We start from the raw sequence: 14,357 nt of genomic DNA, 5'->3' as shown, positions 1-14,357 counted from the left end.
TAATAGGTAAGCATCACATCCATGCAGTACCAGATACTGTAATGCCAGGTATTAATAGGTAAGCATCACATCCATGCAGTACCAGATACTGTAATGCCAGGTATTAATAGGTAAGCATCACATCCATGCAGTACCAGATACTGTAATGCCAGGTATTTCTGAAGGGGAAGTAGTCTATCCTTTAATTCACTTTTATACTGGTTGAGGGGATATGACACCCCTCCCCTTTTACAGGTAGGCCTATCAAATTAGAGATTCATTTTGGAAGTTCTACCCAATAATTGAAAGGGAGGTTGGAAGGAGCACAAGGGAAGGAGCACAAGTTAAAACAACATTTTTTTAAATAAAGTATAAAACAGGTGAAAAGTGCATTTCAGACTCATATTGTGCTTGCTTCCATATGCATGTTTTGGCACATGTCAAGACTGGCCAAGAGCTGATTTAAATCTGTAAAGATGCACCCATTACCATCGCCATTAAATTAATCTGGGTTGTTAACATGTATGTCATTTCATCATTGATTACATTTTGTCTGTCTAAATTGTCATTTGATTTCACACTGGAAGCATACCGGGTAAGCAACATAATAGTGTTAAAGTTAAAGTTTCCCATGCACTTTAGCTGAGACAGGTAAAAGCTTTCTCTCTAAAAGCCAATATGTATACCATGTACAGTCTATTACAGTGTATTGCATTGGGGGCTATGGAAGGGGTAGATAATGAAGTGCTGCTGGTATGTATGACACAGTTCCCCTCCAAAACGTAGCATATTTGGTTAGTAGAGACCCTACTGAGTATTTGCCACCCCACTTTAGCTGAGACAGGTAGACCATTTTTCTCTCTACAGCCCAATATTCGCAACATATCAATATCATATCAATCAGTATCAATATTGTATTATTTTCATTATTGGTCTTAAAATTTTTTTTTAAAACCATATTTCTTCTTTACTTATTGCATTTTCTTGTTGTCACAATAAACGTGGCTATTGATTCAAATTCAATATAATTTGAATGAGTTATCCACATTGCAATGTTTTGAAATGCAGGCTTTTATTTAGAAGGTTTCCTCATTGCCATGTGAAAGAGACGTCACAGTTTGTGCTGCTTGTAGAATACTAGTACCATCGGGCACACTTATCCGGCAGCGCCAAGTGGGGTTCAGTCATGTCGGCACCTGCTATGGGGACCACGAAGACGGCGCACAGTGATGTGGCCCCGAAGAAAAAGAGGGGACCGGGTGCACTGGCTACGGCGTATCTGGTTATATATAACGTGGTAATGACAGCTGGGTATGTACATAATTCTGATACACTTCTTGTTGTAGGCTACCTGACGACAATTGGGTGCAAGGGTGCATGAAATGCCAGAGTGAATGGCTTGGGAAGAAGACACGCGCCTGTTACGAGACTCGATCCCGAACTGTTTTTATGGATATGTTGCACAATAATGCCTGGTTTCATTGTGCTGCCTTCAGCTACACTGTAGCAATTCAACTCAGCCACACACTGAACTTCTGTGTTGTTACGTTGTAACCGACTTCTTCGGGAATGTATCAATTGTCAGTGTCTTTGGTTACATTGTTGCTGAGTGCGCGTCTAAAATACTCTGCAATTATGTTGCCTAGAGTTAAAAAAATAAATACATTTTTGTATTGCTTTGACTAAAATGTGCTGGCAATATCTCTGATTTTCACTTAGGTTATTATGACACAAAGTTGTTGTGAAGGAAATCCCATAGGGCGGCGCACAATTGATCCAGCGTCGTCCGGGATTGGCCGGTGTAGGCCGTCATTGTAAATAAGAATTTGTTCTTATTAACTGACTTGTCTAGTTAAATAAAAATGTACTGTAATCCCGTGAATGGTGTATTTCAAGAAACATTTGGCGCCCACGGTGTCATTATGTACAGTTATAGCTATTGTTCTATACTGCATGTAGTTTCAATCTAATCATAATTGGTTACATTAAATACATATTTGTATTGCTTTGACTAAAATGTTCTGGCAATATCTCTGATTTCACTTAGGTTATTATGACACAAAATTGTTGTGAGAGAAATTGCACAAGTGCAGAATTATGGATGCTCTCCCATCCTGACCAGTTAAGTGACTTTACACAACCTGGTCTCAGAGCATTTTGTATTATTGAGTATGTAAATGCAAGACACTGCATTTGGTATGATATGTTAAATTTCGTATGGTATGTTACAAATTACAATTCGTATTATGTTATGAATTTGAAAAATGTACCATATGTTACGGATTTGAAAAATGTATGAGAAGTTACAAATTCTAGCTAGATGGCTAATGTTAGCTAGGCTAGGGGTTAGGGTTAAGTTAGGTTAAAGGGTTAGGGTTAAGTGAAGGGTTAGCTAAGTAGTTGTAAATTAGCTAAAAAGTAGTTGAAAAGATGCTAAAGTTGACGTTCTACCCCTACCAACCAACCACCCTCCTTTCTTTTTTTGCCTTAAGTAACCATTGTCTTATGTAACTATACCAAACGTCATCTTCAATGGAGTGTAATGAATTTACTTACAGAGTGAAATGAAATGCTCCCCCCCTCTGTTTCCTGTCTGGTGAGGTGATATTTGCCTTGTGTCATACTTTCTCTGTCTATTGAATACCAGCTACAGTGGGGTACATCCCGCCTTTTCAGGAGCTATGTAGCCTGCTCAGTTTCTATTACTTTATTTAGTAGATGAGTTTCTATCTGTTCAAAACCTCAGTCACTCATACCAATCATGCCTATTCAAGTATATTATTATGCAGATAGAAGTATCTATGTATTGGGCCTCCGTTCTACGTGGTTGGACTGTTTTGCTTTTCCCTGTCCTCTAAGAGCAAACTGAGGCTATTATTTTATATCAGAAACATATTCCCACCCAGGACTCCTTGGACAATAGTGCCATTTGTTACTGAGTGGACTATCCTGGCTAAATGACCTAAATGAAAATCTGTGTGTTCTTCCAGGTGGCTGGTCATAGCCGTGGGCCTGGTGCGGGCCTACTTGGCCAGAGGCAGCTACCATGGCCTGTACTACTCTATAGAGAAACCACTGAAGTTTTTCCAGACCGGAGCTCTTCTGGAGGTGAGTGGCTGTAGGCCAAGGGTGCAATCGTTATGCAGATTCTGTTGCAAAACGTTTTAAACTAAAAATACAGACGAGAGTTTCTATTGGACAAATTCAGGTAGGTCCCTCCCTGTTTCGTTCCATTTGCTTCCGTTTGGTTCTTAAACAGTAAATGGTTTCTGAAATGAATACTCTCTGTTGTATAGGTCATACCTGGGTCATGTTCATTAGGTACACTAGCAAAACGTTATTCGGTAGTGCCCCCCCCCCCCCCCCCTATTTAAAAACATTAACAAACTTACAACAATGTATTTTTATACTTTGTTGAGGGGAAATGTACTTGCTATGATTGTGATATGTTGTTGTCTCACCTAGCAGTCTTAAGATGAATGCACTAGTTGCTCTGGATAAGAGCGCCTGCTAAATGACTAAGAACAACATGTGAATTTCACTCCCTTCCAAATGTTTTCTCTCCACTGAATACAAGCTTTTATTCAGAGAAGGGTAAATAGAACAGACTCATCGCTTTCTGTGGGTGGTGAGTTGGGTATGTCCCCTACTGTACGAATACAACTTAATGGCAGGAATGTTTAGTCTCACAGTGCCGTTAACTATTATTTTTTAAATAGAAAGTCCTCCATAGTGACTGGCCTTGGCCTTTCCCCTCTTCCACCTCTGTCCTACTCTACTCAGTACAAATACCTAGTAGGGTGTTAGTGTGATCCTCTCCAGCCAGCCATACTGTAACACAGAGATAAGGATTAGGCCTAGTGGAACTCCAGCTCTGTCTACCGGGTAATTGTCCTCTCAGTCATACTAACTCCAATCATTCATAAAAACGTCTTCAAACACTGGCCATTTCCTGTGCTGTGATTAGGTTTAGAGACTAGTGTAGGCTTTTGTCTGTTCCTTGACTAGTGGAAAGAACTGTATTGGTGCACAACCATCTTATTTAAATTTTTAACCATGGTTCATTGAAAAACAATTTGAGGAATGTTTACATACAGTATACCGTAGCTGTGTTATAGCAACATTATCATGACAATTCAGCTTGAGTATTTATTTAGGAAATTATATTATTGCATGTTTAGTATGTTCACTGACCATGTGTTTATGTATTAAGTTATTTTCATTTCCCCTCAGATATTGCACTGTGCAGTAGGTAAGTTCATTCTTCTGCTCCTGTTGAAAGTCCCATACAGGTTCAAGGGTGACCACATAGTGGTATTTCTTTATGACTAAACCAGGCATGTGGAGCTATAGGCCTACTACAAAAAGCCATTCCCTCAGCTCAGAGTCTATATAGAAGATGGTGGATAAGCTAAGCCTGATAACAGCCTGGCCCTGCTACGTTGTGGTTGTGGCGTTCCCGGTTCACAGTCCACTACTCATTATCTGGGATTTAAAGCTAAACCTGACCTTTCACATACTGCAGCTGTCTGTCAGCACCTGGCCTTGTTCTCTGCTACTCTCTACTGGCCAAACACCGATGCCACACCATAGCATGTATTCTCATGTACTATAGAGTTATACAGTTGAATGCTACTGTATTTGAATGAGCTAATATTGCGACTGTGCATTAGGTTTTGCTACCTATTTATCATTCTTTGTAGCATACTTTTTTATTTGTAGTCAACTCTTGATTGGATAATTGAAATCATATAATTTTCTCCATATCACCGTGCTCTAAAACGTGGTAAAACTGATGTGAGGTGATACATCTTCTCTAACCGTTGTGTTGTCTTCTGCTCCAGGGATCGTGCCGTCCTCAGTAGTTTTAACAGGGTTTCAGGTCTTGTCACGAGTCTTCCTAACCTGGGCCGTGACACACAGTGTTCGAGAGGTACACGTCTCTTCTCTTTCTCTTATCCCTTATCTCTATGTGCATCAGTGTCAATCAATCAATGACATTTATTTCTAAAGTCCTTTTTACGTCAGCAGTTGTCTTCGTCCCAAAGAAAGAGCTTTGCGGAGACACTAAGGTCTGTGAGCCTGAAATAGTAAACATGCTTGAAACCAACATGGTGAATAACACTGACATGCTTGTGAGCTCTGAAACATTCAAACTTTCTATATGTTTGTGAGCATTTGAATCTATGTTAACTTACCAAGACTGAATTTAGCTTTTTAACTTGTGCTGACTTGTGTCTCTGTCTCCATGCCTGTCATGAGTTGCAAAGTTACTATAGAATGCTGTATGTAGTGGGTGCTACAAACTGCACGATTGTGCCATAACCCCCGTCTATCTCCTGCTAGAGTGCTTCCTGTTTCCCACCCTCATGCTTGTCTGGTGCCTGTGTGGTCCCTACAGGTCCAGAATGAAGACAGTGTCCTGCTCTTTGTGTCAGCCTGGACCATCACAGAGATCATCCGTTACTCCTTCTACACTTTCAGTCTGCTCAACCACCTGCCCTACCTCGTCAAATGGGCACGGTAAGGCTCACATAATGAAATAGAACACAGTCATTATATTGAATATATTATATAATTTTTGAATGCATTACAGTACCTTGTGAAAGTATTCGGCCCCCTTGAACTTTGCGACCTTTTGCCACATTTCAGGCTTCAAACATAAAGATATAAAACTGTATTTTTTTGTGAAGAATCAACAACAAGTGGGACACAGTCATGAAGTGGAACAACATTTATTGGATATTTCAAACTATTTTAACAAATCAAAAACTGAAAAATTGGGCGTGCAAAATTATTCAGCCCCTTTACTTTCAGTGCAGCAAACTCTCTCCAGAAGTTCAGTGAGGATCTCTGAATGATCCAATGTTGACCTAAATGACTAATGATGATAAATACAATCCACCTGTGTGTAATCAAGTCTCCGTATAAATGCACCTGCACTGTGAGAGTCTCAGAGGTCCGTTAAAAGCGCAGAGAGCATCATGAAGAACAAGGAACACACCAGGCAGGTCCGAGATACTGTTGTGAAGAAGTTTAAAGCTGGATTTGGATACAAAAAGATTTCCCAAGCTTTAAACATCCCAAGGAGCACTGTGCAAGCGATAATATTGAAATGGAAGGAGTATCAGACCACTGCAAATCTACCAAGACCTGGCCGTCCCTCTAAACTTTCAGCTCATACAAGGAGAAGACTGATCAGAGATGCAGCCAAGAGGCCCATGATCACTCTGGATGAACTGCAGAGATCTACAGCTGAGGTGGGAGACTCTGTCCATAGGACAACAATCAGTCGCATATTGCACAAATATGGCCTTTATGGAAGAGTGGCAAGAAGAAAGCCATTTCTTAAACATATCCATAAAAAGTGTCGTTTAAAGTTTGCCACAAGCCACCTGGGAGACACACCAAACATGTGGAAGAAGGTGCTCTGGTCAGATTAAACCAAAATTGAACTTTTTGGCAACAATGCAAAACGTTATGTTTGGCGTAAAAGCAACACAGCTGAACACACCATCCCCACTGTCAAACATGGTGGTGGCAGCATCATGGTTTGGGCCTGCTTTTTTTCAGCAGGGACAGGGAAGATGGTTAAAATTGATGGGAAGATGGATGGAGCCAAATACAGGACCATTCTGGAAGAAAACCTGATGGAATCTGCAAAAGACCTGAGACTGGGACGGAGATTTGTCTTCCAACAAGACAATGATCCGAAACATAAAGCAAAATCTATAATGGAATGGTTCAAAAATAAACATATCCAGGTGTTAGAATGGCCAAGTCAAAGTCCAGACCTGATTCCAATCGAGAATCTGTGGAAAGAACTGAAAACTGCTGTTCACAAATGCTCTCCATCCAACCTCACTGAGCTCGAGCTGTTTTGCAAGGAGGAATGGGAAAAAATGTCAGTCTCTCGATGTGCAAAACTGATAGAGACATACCCCAAGCGACTTACAGCTGTAATCGCAGCAAAAGGTGGCGCTACAAAGTATTAACTTAAGGGGGCTGAATAATTTTGCACGCCCAATTTTTCAGTTTTTGATTTGTTAAAAAAGTTTGAAATATCCAATAAATGTCGTTCCACTTCATGATTGTGTCCCACTTGTTGTTGATTCTTCACAAAAAAATACAGTTTTATATCTTTATGTTTGAAGCCTGAAATGTGGCAAAAGGTTGCAAAGTTCAAGGGGGCCGAATACTTTCGCAAGGCACTGTATGTATCTCTATGGCATAACCCTGGCGCCGGAGAAGAAGGCTGAAGCTTTACGTGTCCCCAAACAATTGTGTTTTTTGTTTGTTTCTTTGCGTTGTTTGTAACTTATTTTTTACATGTTACTTTTATTTATTTTTCTTATCTGGGTTTTTTTAAACTGCATTGTTGGTTAGGAGCTCGTAAGAAAGCATTTCACTGTATTCTGCGCATGTGACTAATAACATTTGATTTGACTTGGACAGGTGGATGACACAGGCACTCACATTTAATCAAATAGGATGTCATAAATACAGTGTAATGATCTGTGTTGTTTGAATACGTGGGTCCAAAAACACCCCTCTATTTATTCACTAAAAGTCTAAGGCCATAAAGCAACATTCTGGGTTGAAAGCAGTAAAACAAAAGCAATATTTGAAATGGTAGGGAAACTTTGACTTTATCCCCGGAGGCTTTCTTATTCTATATGTGTCCATGGAAGTTAAATATAGAATGATGGAACATGGGAGTGTTTGAAACTGTTATGACACTCCACCTCCATAATATTTTTTTTCTCAGTCACAACCATGGCAACAAAGTCTTAACAAGCTCCAGTAGCCTACTGGTGGGGAAGGACCTTCTTTTGTTGCCTGGTAGAAAATGTTGATGAATCTTCTCCCAATGTTCTGGTGCTTTGCTCTTTTCACATTCAATTTGCTTTTCAAAGGCAGATTGAGGTATATGACAGGTAGCGTCACGTAGGTGAGAAATTCAACTAAGGGTGCCAAGATTAGCCTCAGTGATTTAGATCAGGTCTCACTCCATTACTATGCAATACTAATGATATAACTAATGATAATACAATGTTACTATTGTAATATACAGCGTTACTACTACAAGCAACTTGTAAAATGTAAAGTGTTATGAGCTACCCATTTGGTGTGCTAGTCCCTGTTTAACAGTGATGCCTCCTCTCCCTCTTTCCAGTAGCTAAATGGTGCCAATAAAGAGTTTCTAAAAAATGAAATAAAATCTCTCCAGGTACACATTCTTCCTAGTGCTGTACCCCATGGGTGTAACTGGCGAACTGCTGACTGTCTATGCAGCCCTGCCCTACGTTCAGAAGACAGGCCTCTACTCTGTCACCCTTCCCAACAAGTACAACTTCTCATTCGACTACCACACCTTCCTCATCCTCACCATGGTCTCCTACATTCCATGTAAGTCTCTCTCTTACCCACCACAATTCACCACTGATGTACAGTACTACTGTAGCTGGGTTGTTCCACGAATAGAGTACATTTTGCATCCCTTTGATATTCTAAGTAGAAATTGTTCACCAATATTGCATTTTAAAAGCCTGTTATATTAAATGAAGTGACCACATGGAAAATTTAATAAATCAGATTTTTCTATATGAAAAAAGACTTGCTAAAGTACCTTCGTCATGTTTTTCCGACTTCTAGGACGATTTTTAACCCACAACCACAACATTTCAAGTTTTCACCATCATTGTGAAGTCCTAGTTATATTCTTGCTTTGACAGTCATTTCTGAAGATTTTTATTGATTTCATCATGTGATTAATTGACATGTGTCCCTCATTTTAAGGTCAACCCTGTTACGTGAACTGACCATTTTTCTGGTGTTTTATGGTGGAAAACTGAGTGTGTCAAGCATAACATGTCAACCCTGTTACCCATAGATAGGCTAGACATTTTTAACCTCTACGGGATCGGTGTCCCTAAACCGGGATGGTTGTTGCTTAATATGCGATTAATGTGACCAGAAAACGTTGTATACAACATACAACTTTACGGGACATAGACATGTTTTATATGGGCAGAAAATAATTGAAGCTGTTAATCTAATTGCAGTGTCCAATTTTACAGTAGCTATTACAGAAAAACAATACCATGCTATTGTTTTGAGGATAGTGCACAACAACAAAACACTTTTACCACAGCAACTGGTTTTATTGAATCTCCTCTGAAGTTAAATAATGTACTTAAATTCACTAATCTTGCTCTGATTTGTCATCCTGAGGGTCCCAGAGATAAAATGTAGCATAGTTTTATTTGATAAAATCCATTTTATATTCAAAAGTAGGAACTAGGGTCTACAGTTTGACCCCACTGCTGTCTCTGGCTCCACACCCACGCTGCCCGGCCATCTAGATGTGTGAAAGTTGGTGTATTTTCTGTTGGGAAGCTAAAAAAAAATAGAAAACTCATGTTTTTTTGTTTGTATTATCTTTTACCAGATCTAATGTGTTATTCTCCTACATTCATTTCACATTTCCACAAACTTCAGTGTTTCCTTTCAAATGGTATCAATAATTTGCATATCCTTGCTTGCTTGTAATTTTAGGTGAAAATGTAAAAAAGGGGACTGATCTTTTTTAAAAATATATTAAAAAACATGTGAAGCATTCAATTGCCCTTCCCGGGTTGCACACAAGCTTCCATTCCTCCTGTCACAAGGGGATTTATGGCTGACTTTTAAGATGAAAACCTCAACCCTGTCAGTCGGTACTGTTACAGTCAAGCCTGTTTCTTTAATGCCGCTTTATTGGCAATTACTTTTATTTGATTTAACCCCTGAGATGGGGGAACATGTTTTTTTATGGAGTTGAACATATACTCTTTAAGACAGAATGTTAAAATTAGGTGATTTAAAACCATTTTTGTTTTTACCAAGTTACACTACCCAATTTGTGGAAAGACCTAGCTATGTCTAAGGTGAATCAGCTTCGTGCTGTGAATTGTAATATTCTACCTTGCACTTCGTGCTTGCTTACTCTAGATCAAGGGTCTCCAACAGGTAGATTGCGAGCTCAGCCCACCTGCGAGTAGCTCACCAATCAAATCTGAAAGTACTTGCCTTTTTTTCATGTGTTCCATGGCAAACTGTCATAAACATAAAGCTCCCAGCTACTATCCAATCAAAGCCACATTGACATTATCCCACCTCTGGTTAGCCACTATTGGCTTAAAGTTAAACGTAACACAATATTTGCCAATTCATTTCCATCAATATTGCCTGTCTGTCTGTTTGGTGCGAGTTTGTCTATCAATCCGTAAATAGCCAGGTAGTGAAAACCGGCGTCTTGTGGGTAGATGGAAAGACGTTCCCTATAAACTTTCTCAATTATGTGTACACTGCAAAGAAGGCTGACAGAACGATATATATTCATTGTATCAATTTGTGGCCATTGTATTGCAAACTCTGCCATGACATTTTCTGATACATTCGTCCTAACAGCAGAAACCTTTCTAGACTGACACATTCCTCTCTTGATAGATGCTCAATTAATGGGGAATTACACCCCCAAAAAATCTACATTTTGTAAAAAAACAATTCTCCCATACTTCAAAAATGTGATTAAAGCATTGATGTGGACTCGGAACATACATTTTCATTTTTTCTGTATGAATAATTGTTATATTGAGAGTAACAAAAAAACTAAAATCAAACTGAGAAAATAGAATTCTGGAAAATACAAAGATAATTTGATGGGGCCTGTCATGCTAAATACTGTTTAACCATAATATTACCAGGAACAGTATATTGACAGAACACATCTCTTCTATACCAAGGACCCGGGGAAGAGTTTCAGGGTAGAGGAGAATGATGTGCCTATTTGAAAGCCTTAAAAAAAGAGTAGCTGACAACGTTTCATTTTTAAAAAGTACCTTTCATGCTAGAAAAGGTTGTAGACTCCTGCTATAAATCTTATGGGGATTTAGCATTCATCATTTTATGAAACCGCTCATGAATTCATTGTTTGGAAGAGGAAAAAAGGGTTTTTATAATAGCACTGTAAAAATCCCATGTATTACTGTCAATACATGTTACGGTTTTCTTCCGTCGAAGGAGAGACGGACCAAAATGCAGCGCGGTTATTTTGATTCATCTTTAATAAAAGATAAACACGAACAATACAAAACAATAAACGTAACGTGAAACCCTAAACAGCCTTATCTGGTGCAAACAAACACTAAGACAGGAACAATCACCCACGAAACACTCAAAGAAAATGGCTGCCTAAATATGGTTCCCAATCAGAGACAACGATAAACACCTGCCTCTGATTGAGAACCACTCCAGGCAGCCATAGACTATTCTAGACAACCCCACTAACCACAATCCCATGACCTACAAAAACCCCAAGACAAAACACACCACATAAAATAACCCATGTCACACCCTGGCCTGACCAAAATAATAAAGAAAATACAAAATACTAAGACCAGGGCGTGAAAGAACCCCCCCAAGGTGCGGACTCCCTGCCGCACACCTAAACCCATAGGGGAGGGTCCGGGTGGGCGTCTGTCCACGGTGGCGGCTCCGGCACGGGACGTGGACCCCACTTCAACAAAGTCTTTAGATATGCGACCCTCGCCGCCGACCTTGGCCTAGTAACCCTCACCAAGGGCCCCACTGGACTGAGGGGCAGCTCCGGACTGAGGGACAGCTCGGGACTGAGGGGTAGCTCGGAACTGAGGGGAAGCTCGGGACAGAGGGGAAGCTCGGGACAGAGGGGAAGCTCGGGACAGAGGGGAAGCTCGGGACAGAGGGGAAGCTCGGGACAGAGGGGAAGCTCGGGACAGAGGGGAAGCTCGGGACAGAGGGGAAGCTCGGGACTGAGGGGAAGCTCGGGACTGAGGGGAAGCTCGGGACTGAGAGGAAGCTCAGGCAGGTTGATGGCTCTGGCAGATCCTGGCTGACTGGCGGATCCTGGCTGAATGGCGGATCCTGGCTGCTCCATGCTGACTGGCGGCTCTGGCTGCTCCATGCTGACTGGCGGCTCTGGCTGCTCCATGCTGACTGGCGGCTCTGGCTGCTCCATGCTGACTGGCGGCTCCATGCTGACTGGCGGCTCTGGCGGCTCCATGCTGACTGGCGGCTCTGGCGGCTCCATGCTGACTGGCGGCTCTGGCGGCTCCATGCTGACTGGCGGCTCTGGCGGCTCCATGCTGACTGGCGGCTCTGGCGGCTCCATGCTGACTGGCGGCTCTGGCGGCTCCATGCAGACTGGCGGCTCTGGCGGCTCCATGCAGTCTGGCGGCTCCTTGCAGACTGCCGGCTCTGGCGGCTCCTTGCAGACTGGCGGCTCTGGCGGCTCCTTGCAGACTGGCGGCTCCTTGCACACTGGCGGCTCTGGCGGCTCCTTGCAGACTGGCGGCTCTGGCGGCTCCTTGCAGACTGGCGGCTCTGGGGGCTCCTTGCAGACTGGCGGCTCTGGCGGCTCCTTGCAGACTGACGGCTCTGGCGGCTCCTTGCAGACTGGCGGCTCTGGCAGCTCCTTGCAGACTGGCAGCTCCCTGCAGACTGGCAGCTCTGGCGGCTCCTTGCAGACTGGCAGCTCTGGCTGCTCCTTGCAGACTGGCAGGGGAGCTGCCACCGGAGGGCTGGTGTGTGGAGGTGGTACTGGATAGACCGGACCGTGCAGGCGCACTGGAGCTCTTGAGCACCGAGCCTGCCCAACCTTACCTGGTTGAATACTCCCGGTCGCCCTGCCAGTGCGGCGAGGTGGAATAGCCCGCACTGGGCTATGCAGGCGAACCGGGGACACCGTGCGCAAGGCTGGTGCCATGTAAGCCGGCCCGATGTTTATTCTAGCCCGGCCGATACGCGGAGCTGGTATGTACCGCACCGGGCTATGCACCCGCACTGGGGACACTGTGCGCTCCACAGCATAACACAGTGCCTGCCCGGTCTCTCTAGCCCCCGGTAAGCACAGGAAGTTGGCGCAGGTCTCCTACCTGGCGTCGCCATACTCCCTGTGTGACTCCCACCCAATACATTTTTGGGGCTGACTCTCGGGTTTCCATCCACGCCGCCGTGTTCGTCTCTCCAACTTCATTCTCCTATAACCCTCTTCGCACTGCTCCAGCGAATCCCAGGCGGGCTCCGGCACTCTCCCTGGGTCGACCGCCCACCTGTCTATTTCCTCCCAAGTCGTATAATCCAGACTTCGTTGCCCCTGCTGCCGCTGCCTGTCACCACACCGCTTGGTCCTGTTGTGGTGGGTGATTCTGTTACGGTTTTCTTCTGTCGAAGGAGAGGCGGACCAAAATGCAGCGTGGTTATTTTGATTAATCTTGAATAAAAGATAAACACGAACAATACAAAACAATAAACGTAACGTGAAACCCTAAACAGCCTTATCTGGTGCAAACAAACACTAAGACAGGAACAATCACCCACGAAACACTCAAAGAAAATGGCTGCCTAAATATGGTTCCCAATCAGAGACAACGATAAACACCTGCCTCTGAATGAGAACCACTCCAGGCACCCATAGACTATTCTAGACAACCCCACTAACCACAATCCCATGACCTACAAAAACCCCAAGACAAAACACACCACATAAAATAACCGATGTCACACCCTGGCCTGACCAAAATAATAAAGAAAACACAAAATACTAAGACCAGGGCGTGACAATACACATAAATTGATAGTTCTGAGTATGACTCTATGGTTCCTTGTTGTTGATCTGACTGTTTTCTTTCCAGTGTTTCCTCAGCTCTACTTCCACATGATGCGTCAGAGGAAGAAAGTCTTGTGCCATGTGGAGGAGTACAAAACAGAGTAAACAAACACAATGACACACAGCAGCCTAATCACTTCATGACACGGGCAGGAATGGAAACAGACGAGAACCTTTTAAATTGGCCAAGCATGTTTTTTTAATAGATTTTTTTATTTTTATGACTGCTTGTTGAAATATCATAGAAAGCCATCTCTTTTTCAGATCAAGAAAATAATATGGGGAATGGGGATGATCGATCTAACTATGGTTCTTGGTAATCACTTGGGTCAGTTTTGGACTGTTGCCTGGTTAATCAGATGCTCAAGTCATTTACAATATACAAACTGCTTTTTGTTTTCCTTTATAAGCCTTATGATCCCTGGTCAAAAGTTGGACACTATATTGGGAATAAAGTGTCATTTGGGACGCAGAAATGCTTTGTGCTCAAATGAATAGTTGTTATTTTTGTTAACATAGAAGGTTCCATATTAGTCTGACTCTCAACTGAGCACTATGCCTGTTAAATGATTTGAGTCATTTATTTTTTATCTGCAGAACTTCTGATCAAATTCCCTGTTTTGGTGTAATAAAACTATTTGATTCTGTGTTTACATAGTTTTCTTTTCAAATACTCAAGTACTAACTG

At 42.3% G+C, this 14,357-nt stretch overlaps 1 protein-coding gene across 1 annotated transcript; it reads left to right on the top strand.

Annotated features, from left to right (window-relative positions):
• The first annotated feature begins 1,059 nt into the window (after positions 1–1,059).
• hacd2 (3-hydroxyacyl-CoA dehydratase 2) lies at positions 1,060–14,313 on the top strand. Its single transcript, XM_021579645.3, has 7 exons — positions 1,060–1,290; positions 2,970–3,087; positions 4,213–4,231; positions 4,824–4,912; positions 5,381–5,502; positions 8,210–8,388; positions 13,695–14,313. Exons 1-7 carry the CDS (start codon positions 1,166–1,168, stop codon positions 13,772–13,774), a joined length of 732 nt encoding a protein of 243 aa, XP_021435320.1. The 5' UTR covers positions 1,060–1,165; the 3' UTR covers positions 13,775–14,313.
• Positions 14,314–14,357: the final 44 nt, after the last annotated feature.

Source organism: Oncorhynchus mykiss, chromosome 22, assembly GCF_057628025.1.
Source record: "Oncorhynchus mykiss isolate SJ-2025 chromosome 22, ASM5762802v1, whole genome shotgun sequence".
Lineage (NCBI taxonomy): Eukaryota > Metazoa > Chordata > Actinopteri > Salmoniformes > Salmonidae > Oncorhynchus > Oncorhynchus mykiss.
This window is presented reverse-complemented; position numbering and strand designations above follow the sequence as displayed.

Excerpts from the sequence above, each read along its gene's own strand:
- hacd2 (XM_021579645.3), top strand. The coding sequence starts at position 1,166 with ATGTCGGCACCTGCTATGGGGACCACGAAGACGGCGCACAGTGATGTG. Across the intron at positions 5,503-8,209 it reads TACCTCGTCAAATGGGCACG|GTACACATTCTTCCTAGTGC; the intron begins GTAAGGCTCACA and ends AAATCTCTCCAG. Across the intron at positions 8,389-13,694 it reads CATGGTCTCCTACATTCCAT|TGTTTCCTCAGCTCTACTTC; the intron begins GTAAGTCTCTCT and ends TTTTCTTTCCAG.